Below are 24,883 nucleotides of genomic sequence, written 5' to 3' on the forward strand. Positions count from 1 at the left end.
GTTTATGCCAACAAGGATTTCTGGGGCACTTCAGTAAAAAATGTGTGTGAAGTTTTCCATGTTGCAACCAAGTCCTTCGGAGAAGTTTTCTATGAACTGAACTGCACACTGCTGTTTGGTTTTTTCATTAAAGAAAATATGTGGAGAAATGTACTCCTGCAGGGGCTCTCCAGAGTTCATAACAGTCAAAAGAAAATTAAGGAAATAAAACACAGAACCGTTCTTGTAGCTAGAGGTGTCAGTATGATAGTACCTTTGCTTGTATGCTGTTCTAATCCAAACCCTTGTCCAATAAAACAAACACAAACCAAAGGGAACAGAAACCTTTTAATGATCCTTACGAATCCCTGGTTAAAAGGCTGCTGCAAACTAATTAACTTTGATAAACACGAGCCTCTCCAAAACTGTGCGAAACTGCCAAAAATAACAGTTAAGGTTACCTAGAAATATTTTACAACACAAGGGTCTTCAAATACCAACTAAGATACCGCAGTGTCCGTGAGGCTCGAGTTTCAAAATGTCTTTGCTTCCTGCAAAGAACGTCCGATTTACAGCTGGCTTTTATCTTCTTGAAGGAGGGGCCATTACTTTGCAGCCGTACTCCTGAGTCGCCTGTGCTGCTGCAGCTGCTCTTTCCTGCAATCAATCCTGCGAACACTTGGCACAGGCTCCTCGGGAACCTCCTCATCGCTGCTGCCAGCCCTCACAATCTCTGACGGCATCAGTCCACTCCCTAATGGTTCTGGCCCCTCATATGAGTCCTCGCTCTCCTCAGCCATCCGCACCTGCTGCCGGCTAACCTCAGCACATGCTTGCAGAACTCATTTCTAAGAAAAATTAAGAGCAAACATTGAACCGGAAATTTAGTTTCCTTTGTGTTAGTGAAAATAACCATATGCTGCCCTGACTTAGTTGGGGGAGAGACATGATTTGAAAATGAACACCACATAGAGTCCAATATTGAAATAAAAACATAGCGCCAGCAAATTAAATGTCTAAACTGCACTGATTTCTACAAATAAAAGTGTATTGCTCATTTTTGCCCCCTCCCTCCACAGGAATCCTATCACCGGTGACATTAAAATATTTAATTTTGAATGAATGAAGAAACAATATTCCATCTATATGTTTCTATTACAGGTGGTTCTCAACTTACGAGTTTATTTAATTACATTGGCACTGAAAAAAGTGACTTACGATCATTTTTCACACTTACAACCTTTGTAGCATCCCAGAGATCATGTGATCAAAATTTAGATGCTTGGCAACTGGTTCATATTTATGACTGTTGCTGTGTCCCAAGGTCATGTGATTCCCTTTTTGTGACCTTCTGACAATGGGGCAGTGGGGTTCACTTAACAACCGTGTTACTGCCTTAATAACCTCGGTGATTCACTTAACAACTGTGGCAAGAAAGGTCGTAAAATGGGGCAAAACTCACTCAACAAATGGCTCACTTAACAACAGAAATTTTGGGCCCCACTGTGGTCATAAGTCAAGGACTACCTGTATTCTTCATTCCTAGGCTTTCTTGGATCCATCTTCTCAGTCTCACAAGTCTTCCCTCCCTCTACACTTGTACCTGAAAAGTTCTCTTTCAAATGCTTCTAGTGATGGTAAACTTACGACACGCATGTTAAAGGTGACACACCGCAACGTTTTGGGTGATACACAGGTGTTCACCCAACAACTCTTCTCAAAAAGTAAGCTCCATTCTCGTGTCATTTTTGGAAGCGCTGGGAGCTATGCAAGAATGGGGTTTATACTCTCGTGTGGACTCCATAAATTGAGAGGTGATTGAGGCAAACAGAAAACTGAAGGCAAGGTACCTCCGGCTGCAGAAGAAAGAGGAGGGGAAAAAGTTTAGAAGATGGGAAGTGGGATGAAGCAGATGCCCCAAAAGTGCTTTTTCAAAAGGCAAGTGGACTTTTGTTGTTTTTCCTTGAAGAAGTTTCGCTTCTCATCCAAGAAGCCTCTTCGGTTCATGAACATGAAAAACAAAGAAAGTCTACCTGCCTTTTGAAAAAGCACATTTATGACAACTATGACCTGGATGATTGACAATCTCCATAGATACAGATTAGATGCAGATACAGATTAACAGAGCTGGAAGGGACCTTGTAGGTCATCTAGTAAGCAAGTGATGAAGCAGAAGCCTTTGCCAATAGGAAACCATCTGCTCTGCAGCTCTTGAGGAAATGCTGCAAAATTCTCTTCGTCATACTTCCCCTGGAACGTGTGTGCTGAGCAGATATGGCACTCCGCTTCCCAAAGAGCATAGAATCGTGGGAAAACATCAGAAACGAGTATGACCCTTATGTGCGGATGGGACTATTATCTTTATCGGCAGTGAATAGGGTTTGCCAGTAAGAGCAAACAACTGCTTTAGTACTAGTGAACTATTTAGCTGATACGTATTTTAAAAACTGGTATTAAATTGGGATAGTTTCTTGAGCCAGTCAGTCTCCTTCATCCCTAGGAAGGAGGCAAGGGCACATCGCGCCTGAAACTTTGCTAAGAAATCTGCAGGGATTTGTTAAAATGGTTGCCGCTCACTTGAAGAACAAATGAAAAAAAGAAGGAGGATGACTTATTTGTTTTCAATACTAACAAAAGTTGTGCCTGGTCAGAGATGGTAGGTATTAATATGGTAGATGCTTCAGTAGGAGATAACTGGGAAATAACAAGTCTTAAAATAGGTGCAATTCCCATTATTTCCTGTAAGAAGTCATGCAGTTACAGCAATCAAACCACACTAAGAGGCAAATCATATATGTTATATTAAAAAAGGCATGATCCTTGGTATCCTGGAATCAAATTAAGACAGAAATGTTCCCAACCTTCTTAAAATCCAAATAGTTTATTTTTGTAGCATATTAACAAGTGATTATTAATGGTAAAGAGGATGTGTCTGTTTCTGTTGACGCAATCTGACCTTCCTCCCCACTCTCCCAGAGCTAAAAAGAAACTAAACAGACCACAAGAAGATTTGTATTTGCTTTAATGTCAGATGTAATCAATGATATTGGTTTTGGTCACCAGGATATAAAAAAGAGGTTGAGGCTCTAGAAAGAGTGCAGAGAAGAGCAACAAAGATGATTAGGGGACTGGGGGCTAAAACATATAAAGAATGGTTGCTGGAACTGGGTATGTCTAGTCTAATAAAAAAAAAGGACTAGGGTGTCGTATCGGCCGATACGATCACAAAAGACGCGAGGCAGTGACTGGTTTTAGCTCTTTTTATTTAGGTTTTAAAATCTGCCGCCGGCTGGGTATGCAGCGGCTTATATTGAACTGGTGCCGGGCGCCGCGGCCAATGACAGCCGTTCGAATCGCCCGCAATCGGCTCAGCCAATCGCGGTCGCTTCAGAATGGCCAATCAGTGCCGCGCGCTTGACCAATCCAGTTGCTGTGCGCTTGTCCAATCAGGGTTGCAGGATTCCAAGAATGCTAATGTCCATACAGAACATAGGGGAGACATGATAGCAGTCTTCCGATGTCTCAGGGGCTGCCACAAAGAAGAGGGAGTCAAGCTCTTCTCCAAAGCACCTGAGGGCAGGACAAGAAGCAATGGGGGGGAACTAATCAAGGAGAGAAGCAACCTAGAACTAAGGAGACATTTCCTGACAGTTAGAGCAATTAATCAATGGAAAAACTTGTCTCCAAAAGTTGTGAATGCTCCAACACTGGAAGTTTTTAAGAAGAGATTGGATAACCATTTGTCTGAAATGCTATAGTTTCCTGCCTGAGCAGGTGATTGGACTAGACCTCCAAGGTCCCTTCCAACTCTGTTATACTGTTATATGTTACCATATAGACAATACATGAACATTGATTTGTATAAACTTTTGGAAACTCCAAACTATTTACAAGCAGCTGTTGAAACCACAATGCAGTAAAAGGAACGAAGCTGATAGAACAAGGAGCGGTGTTTCCCAGACTGTTGAGAATTATTATGTCAATAAATTCCAGCTGCCTTCTCTGTCCTTGAAAAAAATGACCCAAAGAAAGGTCAAGAAGGACTTTAAAGTCTGAAATATGCACACTCTTTTTCTCACACACACATGCACACATAGGCACAGACAGAGGTGATGACTGCTGTGTTTTGCAATAGATGTGTCTTCTGGGGCAGTTGCCTTCTTTTTTGCCTGCAATAAATGTAGTTCTCAACTTATGACTGGTTCTATTTGAAGTTATGATGGACCCCAAAAAGAGGATTTACAGTTGAGATCCAAAGTCCCAGTGGGTGCCCTCCCATAGTCACGTGACCTGCATGTCAGGCACTCAGTAACACAAATGCATTCATGGCCTTTTGCAGCATCCCGTGGTCACCTGACTGCAGCTGCTGATACAGTTCAATAGAGGAATTATTGAGTCTGTCATCTGCACCTCTGTAACTGTCTGGTTTGGTTCTGCAACCCAACAGGACAGACACAGACTTCAGAGGGTAATTAGGACTGCAGAAAAAACAACTGCTACCCACCTGCCTTTCATCAGGGACCTGCATACTGCATGAGTCAAAAAGAGGGCTATGAAAATATTTACAGACCCCTCACATCCTGGACATAAACTGTTTCAACTCCTTCCCTCAAAACGACGCTATAGAGCACTGCACACCAGAACAACTAGACACAAGGACAGTTTCCCCCCCGAAAACCATCACTCTGCTAAACAAATAATTCCCTCAACACTGTCCAACTATTTACAAAGTCTGCACTATAGTTACTATTAATTTTCTCATCACTCCTGATCACACATCCCCTCCCACTTGTGACTGTACAACTGTGACTTTGTCGCTTGTATCCTTGCAATTTATATTGACTGTTTCCTAGTATGATTGATTGCTTATTGTACCCTATGACAATTATTAAGTGTTGCACCTGATGATTTTTGATTCTTGACAAGTGTATCTTTTCTTTTACGTACACTGAGGGCATTTACACCAAGACAAATTCCTTGTGTGTCCAATCACACTTGGCCAATAAAAGAATTCTATTCTATTCTATTCTATTCTATTCTATTCTATTCTATTCTATTCTACAATGGTTTTGCTGAAAACCAGCAGTTACTTCCAGTTTTCGTCAAAACTGCCTCCATAGCAAACCACTGGTTTGTTTAATAACCATGGCTTTCCTTTAATGACTGCAGGATTCACTTAATACCACCACACAAAAGTTGTAAAATCAGACTGATCATGTAACAGCAGGCTCCACGATAGTCATACCTCGAGGTCTTTCTGTAAAGTATCTATGCAAGATGAGGCATGTCTGAGAATTTGCTGTTGAGCAAGCAGATTTCCCCAGAAAGACTGGAGACTCTACAGTACATTGAGAGTTGTGCCAGGCGGAAAGGTGACAACAATTGCAGAATTTCCCACTTGCACACTACTTGAAGCCAGATTTGACTAATAGTAGTCAAGTATTAGTGCACAAGTGACCAATACGACTTGAAACCAGATTTTATCAGTCAGATAACTGACTGATATCACGAAGCTCATTGCATTGGAGAGATGATGGGGAAGCCAAGAAAGGAATGGAAAAGAGATGTCAACAATCAAGAAATAAAAACTGGGCACACCTAAGAGCACAATCGTGTCTACCGTCCCTGTCCTATTGTCCCCAATTATTAGTTCCTATTTCTTATATTTAAACTTATGTTTATTCTTATTTCTATTGTAAGATTTTGACAAAATAAATAAGAAATAAAATAAATAAATAAAAAGTGAGTTGCCATCGTCATCATTTTATCCTATCTTTTGTCATAAATGCCATATTGGCTCAGGTGGCAGGAACCCCAGGAAAAAAATGTTTAAAATCAAACCAAGAGACGTTTCCTTAATTAATTCACTATAAATAAGGTGGGAAGTTCCTATAATTTTGGGGAGACAATTAGTTCAAGCACATAAATGGAACTTACAAAGAAACTACGTGGTCACAGACACTCAAGCCAGAAATAACAGATGTTAAGTTGCGGCTATGTAGATTTTGTTTAAAGATAGGAAAAAAAAACTTTCTGATGATGTGTATAAGAATAAGAATAGAATATTTTGCCTACAGGAGTTGTGGATTTCCCCATCTCTGGAGATTTTTAAAAAGAGACTAGACAACCCATGACCCTTTGGGTCATCCTTCCCTCTAGAGATATTTCTTTACCAGATTCAGTGCCTTCAATGATAGCAGAGCTTCTAACGTACTTGAAAAAAAATCAGGGATATTTTCAGAGATGTATCTGCCTTGAAAGTAATCCACACTGAACTGTATACCAGGGGTCACCAACCTTTTGGACCTCAGGGATCACCAAACTCATAATTTTAAATCCCGAGGACTAGAAACCCTGGGAAAATCCCCCAAAAGTCTGCAGGAAAATTCCCCACCCTGTTTTCTTACCAATCGATCGTTCTTTATTTGGGATCGCAGGATACCATCTCCAGCTCCGTTCTCAGGGGGAGAGAGAGAGAGAGAGAGACTTTTGGTTTCATGCAAGGAAAGCAGCAGAAGCAGCAGAAGTCTTTCTTTCTCTCCCCCAAACTCCGCCAAAAGTGAGTCTTTTTGAGACTTGTTGCACCGGTGCAGCCTCTTGGAGCAGGATGCCTTGCAGGGTCTCAAAGACTCATTTTTGGCAGAATTTGTGAGAGAGAGAGAAAGACTTTTGCTGCTTTCCTTGCGTGCAGCCAAAAGCAGAAGAAGCAGCCCGGTGGCCAGGCCAGGCACATGGGGCAAGTTTCCTCCCTCCGCCCTTTCCCCCTCTCCTCACTACCTCCTGTTGTTCGCAATGCAAGCAACACAAGCCTTGTGTTCCCACGGGCCATGTGGGTGGCACAGCCTTGTGTTCCTGTGCAGCCAGGATTAATTGCTTTGGGGGTGACATTTCTCTGAGAACCTCCAAAATTTTCTTTTGGACCACCAGTGGTCCCCAGCCCACTGGTTGGCGACCACTGCTGTATACCATAGTCAGACTTCAGGAGCTGATCACAAGAAATGTTTTACGACATGTTGTATTATTCATAAAATGCCTTATGATCATTGCTGTTATAAAGAGTTGTATTAAATTTGCCAAATTTCAATTCCACAAGAGTCACAGACAGATATTAGACACCTTCCATAAGTTAACTCATTTGAGGTAACTTGGTTCAAAACAGTGATGGTAGTCTACCGGTTCTGCCCGGTTCTGCCGAGCCAGTAGCAGTGATGAGCAGCGGAGACCGAATAGGTTCTCTTCACCGTTCTGCTGTTGGGCCCACCTGCCTACCTGGGCTCCCATACTCACCTTTATCCTCTGAATTTGAAGCGCAGCTGCTTTGCACAGCATAGAAGAGTGCTGCGCGGCAGCTGCTGAAGTGACCGGGATCATGCAGGCTTGCAGGAGGTGAGTTGGAACGCCTCTGTGCCTGCGCAAAGTACACATTTGGTACACACACACGTGCAAAGTGTGTGCATGCACGCAAAGCGTGCCCACAAAGCCACGCCCACCGAAGCGGTGGTAAAAATATTTGAATCCCACCATTGATTCAAAACCTTTTGTCCCACGGTACACGGTTTCATCCAGTTAAAGGTTACAGTCTTCGTAGTGTATAGAATGGACAACCATTTCCCACAAATTATTGATTATTTTTTTTTGCAAATTGCAGAAGGCTGGAATAGATAATCTTTGTGATGTCTTGTCTATGGAGATTCTTAATCATCTAGGTCAAGGGTGTCAAACTCAATTTCACTGAGGGCTGTATCAAGGTTGTATTTGACTTTGGGGAGGTAGCATGGCCAGGGTGACGATGGCCAGCTCAACGTCACTTGTGTTAGGGGCACCAGTAGTGGCCTGAGCACACTGCCAATGAAAATGGGCTTCCAAGTTCCATTTTTGGCTGTGATGGCCTCCTACAACTCTCTGCCAGCAAAAACGGAGCTAGGGAGTGCCTTGTGCAGCCCTCCCGAGCTGTTTTTGGCTGCGATGGCCTCCTGCAACCTTCTGTCAGTGAAAACAGAGCTCAGGAGGGCTGCACGCAGCCCTCCCGAGCTCCATTTTCACTGGCAGAGGCACCGTGGGGCGGTCCTTTGCTGTTTCCAGGGCAGCCTCATGGACCAGATCTAAGTACCCCGCAGACCAGATCTGGCTCCTAGGCCTTGAGTTTGACACCCCTGATCTAGATCATGCTTGTCTCAAAGGTGTTTTTCCAAATGGCAACTAGTCTTTCTTGGTTTTTTTTTTTCCTTTGAAAATCTTTTGCTTCTCATCCAAGAAGCCTGAAGTCCAGTTGCCTTTCAGAAAAGCCTTTTGGCAGGCAGAGAATCCGAGAGAAAACTTCAGTGATCTTTTTCCAACCCTACGATTCTAAGAGTTTATGAAACGAGTTCCAAGGAGTTACAGAGCAGCAGGATATATAGCCTTTAGAAACTTAACTTCTCACAATTAGCACAGAGGCAACCTGCCTCAACTTAGCATCCTCCAGAATCCAGATGTTAGACTACAGGTTTAATAAATGGTTTACGTTGGCTGGGAATTATGGGAGCTTAGACTAAACACATGCGGAGGGCATCAGGAGGGAAAGCTGAATCAATAAGAGATACAGCATAACCAAAACACAGCTAGGGGGAATTGATTTCTTATCAATCATAAATTATGGTGATAAAATATTTTGGCTTTCAGATTACTTGGCTTTGGAGATACGACTTTTGTCCCAGTTTGTCATCATCCTGATCTCTGCAATGAGGTCTAATGAAAATCTGATTAATCAAAGCGTATTTGTAAATCTACAAGCTGTAAGGACAGAATACCAAGATGAATTTGCTTTGTCAACTTCTCCCTCACTCAGTAAGTTCAGAGACAAGGAGATTCTGTTTAGATTTGTTTGCAGTTCTCTTTGGGACTGAATTAGCCAACCCGGAAAAGAGATGACTGCCAGAGTCCAAACAAAATAAATTCCCTTTTATGGTCAGGATTGTATTTGCCTGTGAAAAAAATTCTCCACACTAGTATACATTTTCTGGAATGGATCCTTCCTCTTGGTTATCTGACTCAACTCTTTTTTTTCAGATGAGCTTTTACAATTCTCAGCAAGTCAGCTTGCTTCCTGCTTACCTAAAAATGAAGTAAAAACTGACTCTATTTATGTCAAAAGACATGACTCAACAAATTACAGGTAGTCCTCAACTTAGTTTGTTTAGTAACTGTTCAAAGTTACAAAGGCACTGAAAAAAGTAACATCACCATTTTTCACACTTACAATCACTACAGCATCCTCAAGGTCGTGTGATCAAAACTCAAACGTTTGGCAACTGACTCATATTTATGACGGTTAGAGTGTCCAGGGGTCATGGGATCACCTTTTGCAACTTTCTGGGAAGCAAAGCAGGGATGGGATTCAAAAATTTTAACCGGTTCTGTGGGTGTGGCTTGCTGGCTGGGCGTGGCTTCCTGGTCATGTGAGTGAGTAGGCGTGGCTAGGTTGTCATGTGACTTGGGTGGGTGTGGCCAATTTAGCAGTCCACCTTGCCAATTTAGCAGTCCGTTAAATAATACACAGCAGCCCCCTTTTCTATTCTTCTTTTTACTATTGCATGAAGTTTTTGCTCTCGTTTTTTTTTTTTTTTTACTAGGGGGGAAGAGGTTGGCAATGCCTGGGGAAGGAAAGGCATGCTTTCCACAGGTCTCATGGCTATATTTAAAGCAAAGTCAATAGGGAAGCCAGATTCACTTAACAACCATGTCACAACATAGCAATTGCAGTGATTCACAACAACTGTGGCAAGAAAGGTCGTAAAATGGGACAAAACTCATTTGTCTCACGTAGCAACAGAAATGTTTGGCTCAACTGTAGTCATAAGTTGAGAAGTACCAGTATATGTAGGATGTTTAGCAGTAATAACTCTGATTAAAGTAGAAAACGGGACGGAATAAGAACTTTTGTACACGAATGGATTACTTGTTCAACCAACAAATGTACTGGATTTTTTCTTTCTTTCTTGTATTGCATATGAGATCCTTTTTCACACTTAAAAGGTGCAAACATTCAGGTAGCATTAAGTGCCTGTATTCCAAAATGTGATTAGTTAAAATATTATAGACAGTATAGTAGTTAATAGCTGTAATAACAAATAATTAAATAACACATATCATGAAGCCAAGACGAAGCCTGTTACAAGGTGAAGCCAGCCTTAAAAGAGACTTACCCAAACTAGACAGTCTGAGAGGAGGAACAGCCACAAAAGGGAACGGCTGGAGTGCAGAAAAAGAGAAGTACTGTATTACAGGGGACGGAGAAAAAAAGAACTAGCTCAGTTAGACACGTGTGTCTGAAAAGACATGAGGCCTTGTTGGTGTCAGGATTCTGGCAGTTACTCCAATTAAATTATGAGCTTCGAGCCATACTCCCAAAACTAAAAAGGATTTATTTGAAGTTCACATTCTATATCCGGCATTAACCTGGGCGTAGCCAACTCTGAGATACGTAATTCACTGTCACCCTTGATCCTGCTTTCCCCCCACCACCCCTCTGAGTGTATCATCCAATGAAACACGTCCATAGCCAAGACTCATCAATCATGCTCTCCAATTAGATTTTTGTGCGGCAGAAGCTTCAGTCAGCTAATCAGTCTTTGAAGAAAATATGAATGGAATGTACTTTCGATTCCACACTGCTGCCTGCTCTTTGAAACTCTCCCCCTGTCCTTTCTGTTGACAACTATAAAACGTGTATACAAAATGTTTTATGAGTTGACATTTGATGCCAAATAAGTCCAAAAAGGAAAAGGATTTTCCATCGAAGACTGGGGAGGTGCATATAATATAATAACATTATATGCTGGGCTGTATATAAAGGAAGACAGAACCAAGAGGGAATTGAGAAACTTCAACATTCAGATTTGATTTCTCCTAGCACACTGGCCAATCCCATTTCATTTATTGGCTTCCTATCCAAAGAGAGAAGTCTTCTTGGATATCCATATCTATCCACTTCAAGTCAATAAAATTGTTCCAAGTTTCTATGGCAGAGATAACATTGACAAAGGAATACAGGACAAGAACCTTTAGCAGATAAAAGTATGTGACACCTCAGCCTTGGGAAAAGAGAGAAATAAAAGAAACTCAGAATAATCCCACATTGGTTCTGCATGGTAGAAGAGGCTGCAAAGGGAAACTGGCAGGCGTTCAATTCTGTTATTATACCTGACAACAAAAATAGAATTTCAACAAATGTTGTTTCCTGAACTTGAAAGGTTGACAGTCTCATAGTTTTAGACAAAGATATATACATTTTTAGCTTTAGGACTTCCCTGAAGTGGAAAGATAAATTGAGCCAATTTGGTAGAAAGCACAATGCAAGTACTGTACACGTATTTTAAAAACAAATTTATTTACAGTTTCCTGTATTTATCTGGTACGCAAAAGTGATGAGACTGAAACTTTATTTCCTTTGTCACTTTTTCATTAAGCTTTTTCTGACAGGAACATCAGCAGTGCTTGAGACCTGAGGTGCATCTAGCAGGGGTCTTCACACTTGACAGCTTTAAGGATTGTGGACTTCAACTCCCAGAATTCCTCCTCCAGTCATATTAGCTCAGGAATTCTGGGAGTTGACGTCCACAAGTCTTAAACTTGCCAAGTTTGAAGACCCTTGAGCTAAAGAATGGCAGAAACCGAAGTCACGACCAGCAGTGTTGGAAAAGAGGCAGCCCTCTAGTCATAGAGATAGAAAAGGGGACACACATTCTTAGCCAGCGATGGTAGAATAGCCCCACAGCGATAGGTGGCAAACATATTTAACAAACAAATAAATAAAACTCTCTAGTTCAGGGGTGTCAAACTCAATTTCATTGAGGGCTGCATCAGGGTTGTGTTTGACCTCGGGGGGACTAGGGTGGGCATGGCTAGGGTAGGCATGGCCAACTCCATGTCACTTTTGTCGGGGGGCTCCTGTGATGTCCCGAGCGCTCTGCCACAGAAAATGGGTTTCTGAGCTCCATTTTTGGCTGCGACAGCCTCCTGCAACCCTCTGCCAGTGAAAACAGAGCTCTGTGTGCAGCCCTCTTGAGCTCTGTTTCGTTGGCAGAGGCACCGTGGGCCAGTCCTTCGCTGTTTCCAGGGTAGCCCCATGGTTTAGATCTAAGCACCCCATGGGCTGGAGCAGTCCCTGGGCCTTGAGTTTGACACCCCTGCTCTAGTTGTACAGCGTATATTTATTAAATTATGTGTCATGCCCCTGTTGGAATCTGATTCAGAGTGGGGGGTGAACAGCTGACAGGGAGTGGGAGTGGGCTCCGTTGGTTGTGGAAGAAACTGGGGAAGGGCAAAGTCTGGCTGGGCAGAGCAGGGGAGAGGTAGAGCAAGGGGGAAGGAATTCAGAGGAAGATCCAGGCTTACCTCCTCTTCATCCTAGGACATGCAGGGACGAATCGAGAAGGGAACAATGTGAGTTGTGTGCCTTACGGGGGAGGAAAGGGCCTTGATTCCCTTCATTAGCTGCAGCTGGGAACACAGTGTTCAAAAAGGGAGACTGCACACAGCAACTTGCTGGAAGAAAATTGTGAGTTATCTTTTGTTGTCGAGGCTTATCTGGGTTCCTGGCATCTTCCTAAATGTGTGTGTTTTGTTGGACTTTGAAGTCTGCAATTCCTTCTCCTGCCCTGTCCAGTTAATTGCTGCAGCATGGTTTGTGTGGATTTTTATTTACAGTTTATTTGTACTTTGTTTTCAGACTGAATTTCCTCCACTTAAAGACTGTTTTTGGGACTGTTTTTTCTCCAGCCGAAGGAAACATTGGGGGCAAAGTTGGAGGTATTAAAGGGACTTTTCTTACTTATGTGACTGTATTGCCTTTGTGCCATGCCCCGGGTCATTACATTATGTATGGCTACTCATCTTGCCAGAAGCGACTTCAGCATTGGGCGGCCAAAAAAAAAAAAATGAAACAATTAACATGTCAAAAACAGTCATATTAAAACTTTAAAAAACCCATAAAATGCCAAAGAGCAGGAGATTAGCAAAAATGCCAACTTTATCCTAAAATTAAGATCACCAACTCATTGAAGTTCTTCAAGTAGCAAGATGAACTTTTGGAAAGAACGTTTCTTGACTTTCTCTTCTCCTGAATGTCATCTTGCTGCCTTCTTCCATCCAAGGCAGGGGATTCATTCCTGGGCTACAGCCGCTTGCCTGTCTGGAAATGGAATAATCCCAAGGCAGATGTCACTTCCCACTCTTTGCTCCCATTGATTGGGCGCCCACTGTGATCTCCTCAGAGGTAAGACTGCTGCACAGACTTGAACTCGGGACTGTTGCCTTTCCCATTTGGGAGGCCTTGTGTGGCTCTTGTGCTGGATTGGGGGCCTGGCCTGAAAATGGGACACAAGGAGAAGGTTTTAAGAGAAGTCTGTGGATGCCAGTTGCTAAACAGCTACCTGCCCTTCTCTTGCCTTAATTCTATGTAAATTGTCCCTTCTCTTTATTTTTTGTAATTCCTCTCCTTTCTCCCAGTTCCAACTCAAATCATTTCTCTGGCTAATCTAGAACAAGAAACTACAGATCATCTAGGATTTGTTTACAGCAAAATTATGTTCTTTTGACTGGACTTTATGGCTAATACAGGATGGCTAAATGGCATTTATGCTGACTAGAAATATTACAACTTTGATGCAGGAATAGGAATTCTGGTTCCTCATCTCATTTTCTTTTCTGTGACTTAACCTCTTCCATTTGAAAGCACCCACAATTTGTCCTTAGTTTCACCCCTTCTGGCCAGTCTTCTCAGGTTTTATTTTAATCAACCCAGTACATCATTCTTTGTTTAGCTACTCAACCAAGTTTAACACTGTTCTGAGTATTTGGGATTCAAAACCAAACTAGAGGCAGAAAGAAAAGGAAGGAGGGAGGGAGAGAGATAGGACAGATGAAAGAAAAAGTGCTTAGTTCAATTTACCTCGCTTCAGTTCATGGACAATGGTCTCTATCTCTAGAGCACGATGGAGAACCAAGGCCTTTTTAGGACTTGTTGGCTTAGGAATTCTGGGAGTTGAAGTCCACAAGTCATAAAAAGGCTATTGTTATACTAATTTGTAGTAGCAGTTGAGATCCTATAGATGGCGCTAACGCTAGCAGCAAACTGCAGTGTCTGATGCCTATATGGGCCTCTTTTGCTACTTGCATGATCTCGTTTCTTAGGTGTATTTTGGTGAAGGTGGAAAGTCCCGGACTTATACAGTTGATGATCTCATTTACTAACATCACCACTAGTCTTAAGGATGTGGTTGGGAGGTTTCACTCATGTTTTATCTATTCTCCAATCCAAATACTGTATCTATGCTACTCTTCCTTGCTTGTAAAAATGGTACATAAGGAATAAATGCTACGTATGTAGTCAGACATCTTGGCAACCTGCCCACTGACTGTCTTTGAAATCTATCGGGGCTATGGTTCCCCACCCCTGCCCTTCAGCAAATAAAATTCAATAGAATTAGTAAACACAGTCAGTAGAGAACAGTGTAATCTTATTCAACAGTAGGAACGGGTCCCTTAAGATCAAGCTGCATGTCCTCCCTAAATTTATTTTCTGAGTTCCTTCAACACTTTTTTGTGTGAGTCACCGGTTGACTCATTGCGACCAGACAAGGTCTTGCAATTCTCTTGGCAAGGTTTTTCAGAAGTAGTTACCCCTTGCTTTCTTCTTCTTCTTCAGTTTAGTTTATTGTCATTGCACCTCGTACAAAGAAATTAAACGCCACCTTCAGTGTACATTGTAACTATAAAAATAAAATGCAAACACACATCCTTCGCATTCTATACAATTGAACGGAAAACCCCTGATATTGCATTAATATTAATATATATTAATATTGCACTCTACAGTAGAATTCAATATAGTTACTGCTCTGGGATAGAAGATGTTTTTCAGCCTATTTGTCCTTGTTTTTATTATTCTGTACCATCTGCCAGATGGTAATAGTTAAAAAAAAAAGGTGCCCAGGATGAGATGGATCTTTGAGAATGTTTTGAACTTTCTTAAGGCAGTGGGAGCTATAAAGGTCTTCCAGAGAGGGGAGAGGGCAACCAATGATCTTCTGGGCAATGATGTTAACCCTCTGGAGTGCTGTCCTATCTGCCATTGTGCAACTGGCAAGCCATACAGAGGTGCAGTAAGTTAAAGATACTCTCTATGGTGCAGCGGTAGAAGGTCACCAGTAGTTTTTCATTCAGTTGTTGTTTCCTGAGAAGTCTCAGGTAGTATAATCTCTGCTGGGCCCTTTTGACCAGTGCTACAATGTGAGCACCCCAGGTCAGGTCCTCTTTTATGGTAACACCTAAAAACTTAAAACTGGCCACTTGCTCCATTCGGTCTCCATAGATGTCTGATCTATTCCTTCCATAGTCCACTATAAGCTCCTTGGTCTTATTGGTGTTAAGGACCAAATTATTGTCTCCACACCACAAAAGCAACCGGTTCTTCCAAAGGTTGAGACAATGACCGGCCCAAGGACACCCTGCTGGCTTTGTGCCTAAGGCCAGACTGAAGATCACATTTTCTCACTCTCATGTGCCTTAACCATGATACCAAACTGGTTTTTTTTTTTAGTTCCTTCCAGGCCTAGCTGCTGAAAACCAACAAGGAAAATAAATAAGTACTGAAATAAATTTCACATAAAGAGAGGAATTGCTCCTCCAAACATAAGATAAATTTTGAAAAGCCTCTCTTCTGTCAAATTTGCCTCAACATCCTGTTCACCACAAAACTTTGCTGTTGCAACTGAGATGGCGGGTTCAGGTCTGAGGCAACTGAGGTTGCTCAAGAGGGACCTTCAGGCACAAAGCAAGCATGACCTTTTCTCTCCATTCCCAGCAGTTTTTCTCTTTCCAGAGCCTTCCCTGCATTGGTTTACCTTTGGTGCCTGCACCGGCTGGCGCCTGGTTCTCCAGCAATGCCTCAGGCTGCTCCGACCACAACTTGTAGTCAGGCTTACTAAGGAAACGCTTGCTTAGGCCACAGTTCAGGCACCGCACAACAGTCCAACGTTGATGACGGCGCCCTGGTTGGAAACATGGAAGAATGAGTCACCGAAAGGGACCTGGAACAGAAGGCTTGCCCTCCCTTCCCACTAGAGTTCCCACAACAGTTCACTTAGTGACCGTTTGAAGTTACAACGGCACCGAAAAAAGCGACTTTAAGACTGTTTTTCGCACTTAGGACTGTTGCAGCATCACATGATTTACATTTGGAGGCTTGACCACTGACTCACATTTGTGACGGTTGCAATCCCGGGGTCATGTGATCCCCTTTGGCAACCTTCGTGACAAACCAAGTCAGCGGGGAAGCCAGATTTGCTTAATGACCACATGACTAATTTGACAACTGCAATGATTCACTTAACAAAATTGGCGAGAAAAGTTATAAAATGGGGCAAAACTCAACTTAACCAAGTTCTCACTTAACAACATAAATTTTGGGTTTAACTGCGGTTATAAATAGAGGACTACCAGGATTCCCCAAACATACACGTAGTCCCTGACTTACAACCATTTGTTTAGTGACTGTTCAAAGTTACAAAGCCACTGAAAAAAAGAGACTTAGGACTGTTTTCCATACTTATAACTGTTGCAATGACCCCATGGTCACATGATCAAAATTCAAATATTTGGCAACTGGCATGTATTTCTGACAAGGGTCCCAAAATTATGTGATCCCCTGGTGCCACCTTCTGACAAGAAAAGTCAATGCAAGAGCCAGATTCACTTAACAATCGTGTTAACTAACAACTGCAGTAATTCACTTAACAGCTGTGTCAAGAAAGGTTGTAAAATGGATCAAATGCTTTCCTTAACAACAGAGATTTTGGGCTCAATTGTAGTCATAAGTCAAGGACTACCTGTTACCAAATCAACTAGTCAAGCTCCCTAACTTTCCTTGGTAATGTCATTTCATGGATTCTACATCAAAAAGACTGCATAATATGTTTTAGAACAGGCACATACAGTCCGCAGCCCACAGGCCCTATGTGACCCTGGATAGCTAATACAGTGACTCCATAAGATCGTAAACTTTTAATATTATATGTAATTTATATACATTAAGTATATTATATATTTTATATGCAGCCTAAAACAACCCCTCCTCCCTCAATGAGGCTCCAACAAGCTGAATGGTTGGACATGCGTGGCTTAGAATTATTATTACCTTTATTGTCAAAGTACAACATGTGTACAATGAGATTGGCTGACCCTCCCTTCGTGCACCCCACCCCACAACACAACTCACAGTGTGGACAGAAATTCCTAACCCAGTCCCAATCGTGACTTACACTATGTGACCTTGTTGCACAACATGCCGGCCTTGCAAATCTATCACACTAGAAACAGAATGTGAACAATTTGTGAAACAAAAAGGTTGGCTTTGAAGAAAAAGAACAACCGGAAGGTTTTCCAGCCATCACCTTTTTTTTTAGCATTATAATGCTGTGGAGTTGAAGTATGAAGCTACAAGCAAAGACTTTGGCTTTGTGGCCACTGGGTAAAAAGAGAGAATTCAAAGTGAGAAATGCAGGTAGTTCCTCTCCACCACCCACCCCAGAGACCCTCTTCTCCACCTCAACTCTAGCATCCATTTACCCCAACGGGGGTGGGGAGAGACATCAACCATATCAGATTCTAGAGCAAGAATAACACCAAAGAGCATCCAGGCAGCTCTGCAAAAGAGGAGGAAAAGAATATAATACTGACTTCTTTGGCGAACAGTTGAGCTGACTCCAGGAATGAGGAGAGAGAAGCAAGATTTGCAGATGGTCCTTTTCACAGAAGGGTCCCTGCGTACAAAAATCAGGCGATCAATGAATTTGCAGCACTCAATTACCCTTGTTCACTGAAGGCTATCTATCTATACTCTTTATAGCCAACCACACACACTGACAGGGTGTTCATGTCAAACTAAGCTATAATGTGGTTTTGGTTAGGGAAGAATCTAGGTTTTGCCTTAATGGGATATGTGAGTTTCCTTGTGGCTCACTGCAATATAGGAACCTAGCCAAACGTAACATTTTGGTTAGAAAAGTTGTGCTATAATGAGAGGTATGAACAGAATCGCTGAGTTCATGGCCAAAGTGAGATAGCAACCAAAAACCACCCAGCTCTTCTAAACCAGAGGTCTCCAAACTGGGCAACTTTAAGACTTGTGGACTTCAACTCCCAGAATTCCCCAGACAGCATGGCTGGCTGAGGAATTCTAGAGGTTGAAGTTCACAAGTCCTAACATTTGGAGATGCCTGTTCTAAAACATTGTTTGCCCAAACTCATCAATTTTAAGAGGTATGGAGTTCAGCTTCTCCTACAGGCTAGGGGACTCTGGGAGTTGAAGTCCAAACACCCTAAAGTTGCCAGGCTGGGAAATACCAAGCTCAAACTAATCAAGTTCAGTTTTGACCCATAATGCCAAATTTAGAAAACAGTAAAAGATGAGAGTCAAAAGAAGAGGAGTTGAGAAAGGGCTAATTGGGAAAAAGCAATGTGACTTCTATATTGGAGCAGTTAAGAGCAGAAACTGTATAATATGCCAAGTTGATTGAAATCTCAAGGCAGCCATGAATTTACCTGTAAGATAGTAGTAAAACTGGCATTTTCAAAAATACACACAAATTATAAAGTACAGACAAACCTTAGCTCTATTTATTGAAATCTCACCAACCCCCAATCTCACTCCTAAATATGGATGCATTGTTAATAATTACAAAGTGTTTCCCATAAAGAACATGAGACTAAATAAAGCATTAATAATTCATGTCAGAGCACAAGTAGATTTTTAGGTGAAAAATGGGCAACAGGAAGAAAATAAGTTTAAAAATGGGAAGAAAAAGGTTCAATTTATTGTTGGGCTAGAAACGGTATCTTAACCCTAGAAATTAGAGGTTTTAGACCCTGCTTGTAACTGTCTTCCCCAAAAGATGGCTACTCACTGTCTCAAGACAAGCCGCCGGCTGATGTTGTTTTGGGTGTGACAGTAGAAACGAGCCAACTCTTGGTTATTTGGGTTTTGGACGAGCACACAATGTGCTGCCTGTGTAAGAAAGAGAAACATCCTTATCACCTCCCAGAGATATCTAGGCTAAAGGCATCCTACACAGTCCAATTGCCTCATAACAAAGGGATCTTATGGAGAATCATCCTGATCCTATTAAGGCCTTGGTTGTAAAACATGTGAAGAATCTTAGTGCATCTTAAAAGCTACGTCAATTTTCTTGGGTCAGATGTCAGAGCTCGAGTAGCATAATGTGATTACTAAGGGAAGGAGATGTCTTATTTCATTGCAAGACATTGATTAGCCAGATCCTGAAAGATTGTGCCTTTAAAAAGGTCTTCCTTGATTCTTACTACCTGGGCATGTGACTCATCCTTGGTGATTCCTACTTTGGGGCGGGTGACATTCATTATTTCCCCATTATGACTTCTGTATTGTGGACAATCTTTCATGAAAGTCAAATGAGCCCCATAGTTGATGGCTTTCCAGAGCAAGTCAGGATTAGGTACTTCCTTTTGGTGATTGATTATTGATTATCTGGAACTTACAAGAATACTCTGGTTTATTGGCTAGAAAATTCTGGGAGTTGAAAATCCACACATCTTCAAGGATCATTATGTGAAAACAGGATCAAATCTGTCGTGAGATGGGAGGTGGGAGAAGTTGGAAAGCCAAGTTTAGGATCCAGAAGAAAAAATACCCCACTACAATCCTATAGAATTCTGTCAATTGCTCCATTCTTAACTCTTCCTCCCTCTTGGCCCTGTGATCAAGCCTGATGTATATGCAGCCCACTCTGTGCTTCCCAGTTCACATATACTGCATTCAGCAGGAACATGCAGTAAATCCAAGCAACTAAGGCAGAGTTAGTTACATAGGTGCATGCCCTGATTTAATTCTAGGGAGGACATGCACAGATATAAACACATGCAGATGTACCACATTTCAAGAGTAGCAACATGGGCATGCACGCATACATGAGCAATTGTATTACAGGGAAAAAAAATAAGACACCTCCAATAGGCACTATTGGGAAAGAGGTTGGAAAAAATTCCAGAAACCATGCTGTGCTTTTAAAGGACTTGTCTTTCTGACTGTACCCATGAGAAAAAAAGATGAATTTCACATGCATTTGTGAGCAAACTGGAAACGGAGGCATAGCTAAAGTCACTTCCCTTTACAACCTCCATTTTAAACAACCCAGTGAAATTAATTCTTATGCCGGGAAATTCTTCTCACCTGATAGAGGAAATTCAGTCTCTGAAAGGCTTCTTTGTCCTTTATCATGCTGGTAAAAACAATGAAGAGATAAAGATATCTTAAATTAAGTGACAAAACAACTGACGGCATGCAAAAAAGGGCTATTGAATAGTAATTTTTTAAAGAAGTTTTGCTTATATGGATTGGATTCTTAGAGTTCAAAGGGTATCATAATATCAGAGGCCCTGATCTTTTTGGATAACCCCTAAGGGGTCAAAGGATTCCAAGTGTCAAACATTTCAAAGCTTTCTATATGCTACCATGTAGCTATCTGGATTTGACAATTTTGTTTATTTATTTCTGAGATTTATCCCCATCTTAATCCTTAACAGACTCTATGCAATTACAGAATATAATACAAATAAGGCAAAGGTAACAGATACAAAATTGTATTAATATGATACATTACAGTAATTCATTTTGGTGTTATTGATCCCAAAGTCCTTTGAGATAAGTCCAAATTTTAGAAGTTTCTATGAGAGAAGGGGGTCAGCCTTGTCTCAAGCTCTTCTTTAGCAGGGGAGCCAGATAGATAGACAAGACAAGACAAGAAGACAAGACAAGACAAGACAAGACAGATAGAGAGGGAGAGAGAGAGACAGACAGAGAAACAGACAAACCAAGCACTCTTCAATATTTTCATACAAGATCTAGATGACAGGATAGAAGAGGAGCTCATTAGATTTGTGGATGACACAAAGCTGGAAGGAATTGCTAACACTCTGGAAGACAGATTCAAAATTCAGACAGATCTTGCCAGACTTCAGCATTGGATCCTATCCAACAAGATGCAGTTCAGTGGTGAGAAAAGGAAGGTCCTGCACACATGCACAGGAACATATTGGGCAAGTGCATAGCTCAACAATAGCGAAAAGAATGTAGGTGTCCTGGTGGAATAAAATATGAGCCACCAGTGTCCTGCAGCTGTCAAAAGAGCCAATGCAGTCCTAGGCTGCGTCAAAAGAAGGATAACATCAAGATCACAAGAAGTGATACTGCCGCTCTATTCTGCACTAGTGTGGCCACATTGCATCCAGTTCTGGCCATCACAATACAAAAAAGATGCTAAGAAAGAGCGCAAAGAGCAGCGAAAATGACAGTGGATCTGGAGGCTAAACCGTATGATGCACACCTAAGGAATTAGGTATGTTTAGCTTAACGAGAAGAAGGCGAATGCCTTAGGGCAGGCCTGTCAAATTCTCGGCCTGTGGGCCAGATGCATCATGTGCTGGCCACGCCCACGCCCGGTTTAGCGAAGGGGGAAAAAGTCCTGATACGCCACGTGACGCCAATGTGACAATGTGAGTAATATGATAGCTGTCTTTCAATAGTTGAAGCATCGTTCACAGGGAAGAGGCGGTCGATTTATTCTCCAAGGCATCTGTGATGACCCGGAGTGTACCACAAATATAATAAAAACCAAAACGTAAATAAAGGTCCTTTAATGCCTCAACTTGGCTTCATTGTTCAATGGTTCACAGTTGGAGATTAAACTATTTTCAAAATAATATTCCAAACGAAAGAAATACAGTTCAAAATCAAAGAGCTGATAACGAAGCAAAAAACAAAAACAAACCACACCGAAGAAAGTTCCGCGACAGACCAGGATAATTAATTACAAACTTCAAGAAGATAACCAGGCACAGTTTGTTGGAAGAACGCCAACCAAGATAAACCTCATCTAGGAATAAAACACTAATTTGTCTCCAGCGTTCGTTAGCACGCAGGTCCAAACTCTTATGCACATCTCACACCTGCAACCCATGAAGAGGATCATGGCCCTCTCCTCCCTGCGTGCCCTAGGATGGATAGGGGATGGGCCTGGGTCCTTCCTCTGACTGCTCAGCCGGCCTCTGCCCTTCCTCAGCCTCCTCCACAACTTCTGGAGCCACACTTTCACTCCTTGTTGGCTGTTCCTCCTCTCCCTCAGAGTCTGTCTCCACCAGGGGCATGACAGCATCCGAGGAGAGGACAAGAAGCAGTGGGCGGAAGCTTGTCAGAGAGAGATCCAACTTGGAACCAAGGAATAATTTCCCAACAGTGAGAATAATTAGTTAGCGGCATAGCTTGCCTCCTGGAGTTATGGGTGCTCCATTGTTAAGAGGTTTTCAAGATTGGATCACCATTTCTCCAGGATGGAATAAGGACTCCTGCCTTGGGGGCTGAGGGTTAGACTAGAAGACCTCCAAGGTCCCTTCCAGCCCTATGATTCTATGACTGATTGATAGGCCTGTTTAGAAAAATCTTAAGTCTTTTTTGATACCATGCAGGGCAGTGGTCCCTAATCTTTCCGGCTCTGTGCACTGTGGTGCACTATAGTGGTGGCAACAGCGGCGGCAGTGGCAGGGAGGGAGGGGGGAGAGAGGGGATGGTTTTGTGCAAGTTGTGCTTGTGCACAAAGCTTCACTTGTGCAAATGTAGCTTGACCCGCTTGCCAGCCACTTGTGACCTGGTACCAGGCCATGGCCCGGGGCACCTCAAACTGCACTTCGAAACACATTTCTAACAAGTGCAACACCTCCAGCAATGTTGTACACGTGTCAGAAACGTGAGTGACTCACTCATCCAACCTCAGCAACTTTTAAGATGTGTGGATCTTAAACTCCCACAATTGCCCTAGCCAGCGTAACATCACATCGCTTTGTTTCTCTCAGTTCCCCTCTTCCCTAGATTTGGAAAAGCAAAATTAAAGGATGCTACATTCCCACCCACCCCCCATAAATTGTTACAATCCATTAGTTCCATTAATTTTGGAAGGAGGTGGCAAGAAAAAAAAAGTAAAATAGAGACATTGCTACAATGCAACTTGGTTCTCCAACCTAAAGGGATCTTAGCAGAGGTGGCATCCAGCAGGTTCTGGCTGGTTCTGGAGAACCAGTAGTGGAAATTTTAAGTAGTTCAGAATACTACCTCTGACTGGCCCTGCCCCCATCTATTCTCTGCCTCCCGAGTCCCAGCTGATTGGCTGGGTCTTCTTTTGTTGCCCTGCACAGGAAAACGGAGCTGGAAAGCAGGTTAGTGGGGTGGGGAGGGAATGGGGATTTTGCAGTCTTCTTCCCCTGCCATGCCCACCAAGCTATGCCCACAGAACCAGTAGTAAAAAATTTTGAATCCCACCACTGGATCTTAGATTTATTTATTTGTCAGTCGCTTACAAGATAATAGGTATAAGTATAAACATGAGTAAGAATACAGGAAATAGGTACAATTAAATGGGGACAATAGGACAGGGACGGGAGGCACGATGGTGCACTTATGCACACCCCTTAATGTGCAAGATATATGTCAGTGTGCCTTCCAGCCATAGACTTTGTTTTTCACAATGCTGTCCTGAGCCTTCTTATCGACATTTGCATCCATCCCAATGCCAGCCTTCTCCCCAGCCCTATATATAAAACGTGCAATTTCATGGGTGGCAAAAGGCTATGAATTCGGACTATTCATTTCCATTCACTCACCTGTGTGATCTGGAAGACTAGCTTTCTTCTTTTTCTTGCTCAAGCGCCGTCTTTTAGTAGGCAGAGGATGAACTCTTGATCCTGGAAAGAGGAAGGAACTCGATAGTTACAGAAACAAAGCAAAGCAAAACCCTACTAAGGAATCCTCTGCAATTCCTGCGTACTCCATAAAAATATATAAAGAAAAGTAGACAAGATAACAAAAGGCTATTATTAATATTCCTTCCTTGGGCTTAGCGTTTGATGACCCACATCCGTCTTCACGGCTGAAGCTCAGGTGCTTCTCGGCTGAAGCTCAGGTGCTATGATTGCATTGATCTAACTGATTAAAGTACCATAAAACCGGCTTTTTAATTCTGCGCAAAGAGCCTCTCCAAAGTCCGTCGCGCTTAGTAAACGAAGTTACCGCAGTGCATTTCCTCCCCCCCCCGCCGCCCGGTTTCGTGGCACAAAGGCCTCTGGGAAATGTAGTGCCTTTTTTCATTCCATTAAACTGAACTACAACAGGGAGGAGGCAGCGTTCGGGTTCGAAACAAGAAAGGGCTTTGGGGGTACTGGCTTAGTTGCGCATGCCCCGTAGTTTTCCTCGTAGGAAAAAAACAATCATGTTCTGCTAACTTAATGCAAAGCTCAGAAAAGGGAATCGATTAAAAGTAAAACAAAACAAAACAAAACCCTCGGATCTTTCTGTTTCGGCTCTGAATTTTGCACGGTAGAGCGCCTCACGAATTAAGAAACTCTTAGAATGCATTAATTAAAACTGGCTCTTGCGAGGGTGCCTTCGAGTCAGCGTTGACGCCTGGTGACAACCTGGAAGGAGCCCCTCCAGGTTTCTTAACAGGGTTTCAGGACTAGTTTGTCCTATTTTGCATGACAGTCTGATGTGGAAGCATCACCGCTTTGGAGAGGAAGGCGGTGGCACAGAGTGGTGAGGACGGCAGAAAAGACCAAAAAGACCAAAAGGTGACTTTGACTCAGAAAGGCCCAGTGCACAATCTGGGGGCCACAGTGGACAGATAAGAGCAGACAGTAACCATTGCTAGGAGGGCCTTTGCACAACTTGGGGCTGTGTGCACAACTTGGGCAGTGTCTCTGATGCCTCTGGGGGCCTCTTTGTTATTACATGATCTCATCCTCTATCTTGGGTTGGAAAGTCCTGGACTTTCCAGACTTAAAGGTG

General features: G+C 42.5%; 1 protein-coding gene and 1 long non-coding RNA gene across 2 annotated transcripts; both read right to left on the reverse strand.

Moving 5' to 3' along the window:
• Positions 1-413: 413 nt before the first annotated feature.
• Positions 414-9,373, reverse strand: LOC148126786 (uncharacterized). Its single transcript, XR_015742528.1, has 3 exons — positions 9,218-9,373; positions 1,627-1,835; positions 414-827 (listed from the first exon to the last, which is right to left on the reverse strand). It is a non-coding gene; the product is annotated as an uncharacterized LOC148126786 (long non-coding RNA).
• Positions 9,374-10,362: 989 nt separating this feature from the next.
• RPP21 (ribonuclease P subunit p21) lies at positions 10,363-24,128 on the reverse strand. The gene is made up of 6 exons (XM_026720728.2): positions 23,704-24,128; positions 20,225-20,273; positions 18,924-19,024; positions 17,698-17,780; positions 15,864-16,010; positions 10,363-13,325 (listed from the first exon to the last, which is right to left on the reverse strand). The coding sequence occupies exons 2-6, from the start codon at positions 20,270-20,272 to the stop codon at positions 13,180-13,182; spliced, it is 525 nt and encodes a 174-aa protein (XP_026576513.1). The 5' UTR covers position 20,273; positions 23,704-24,128; the 3' UTR covers positions 10,363-13,179.
• Between the last annotated feature and the right edge of the window lie 755 nt (positions 24,129-24,883).

Source organism: Pseudonaja textilis, chromosome 2 (genome assembly GCF_049901715.1).
Source record: "Pseudonaja textilis isolate UNSWEBS1 chromosome 2, rPseTex1.2, whole genome shotgun sequence".
NCBI lineage: Eukaryota > Metazoa > Chordata > Lepidosauria > Squamata > Elapidae > Pseudonaja > Pseudonaja textilis.

What these genes read in the sequence shown, in the direction of transcription:
- RPP21 (XM_026720728.2), bottom strand. Translation starts at nt 20,272, where the DNA reads ATGATAAAGGACAAAGAAGCCTTTCAGAGACTGAATTTCCTCTATCAG. An exon ending in CGGCGGCTTGTCTTGAGACA is followed by an intron (nt 17,781 to 18,923) that starts GTGAGTAGCCAT and finishes TTTTGTACGCAG; the next exon opens with GGACCCTTCTGTGAAAAGGA. An exon ending in CTCAACTGTTCGCCAAAGAA is followed by an intron (nt 16,011 to 17,697) that starts GTCAGTATTATA and finishes GTTTCCAACCAG; the next exon opens with GGCGCCGTCATCAACGTTGG.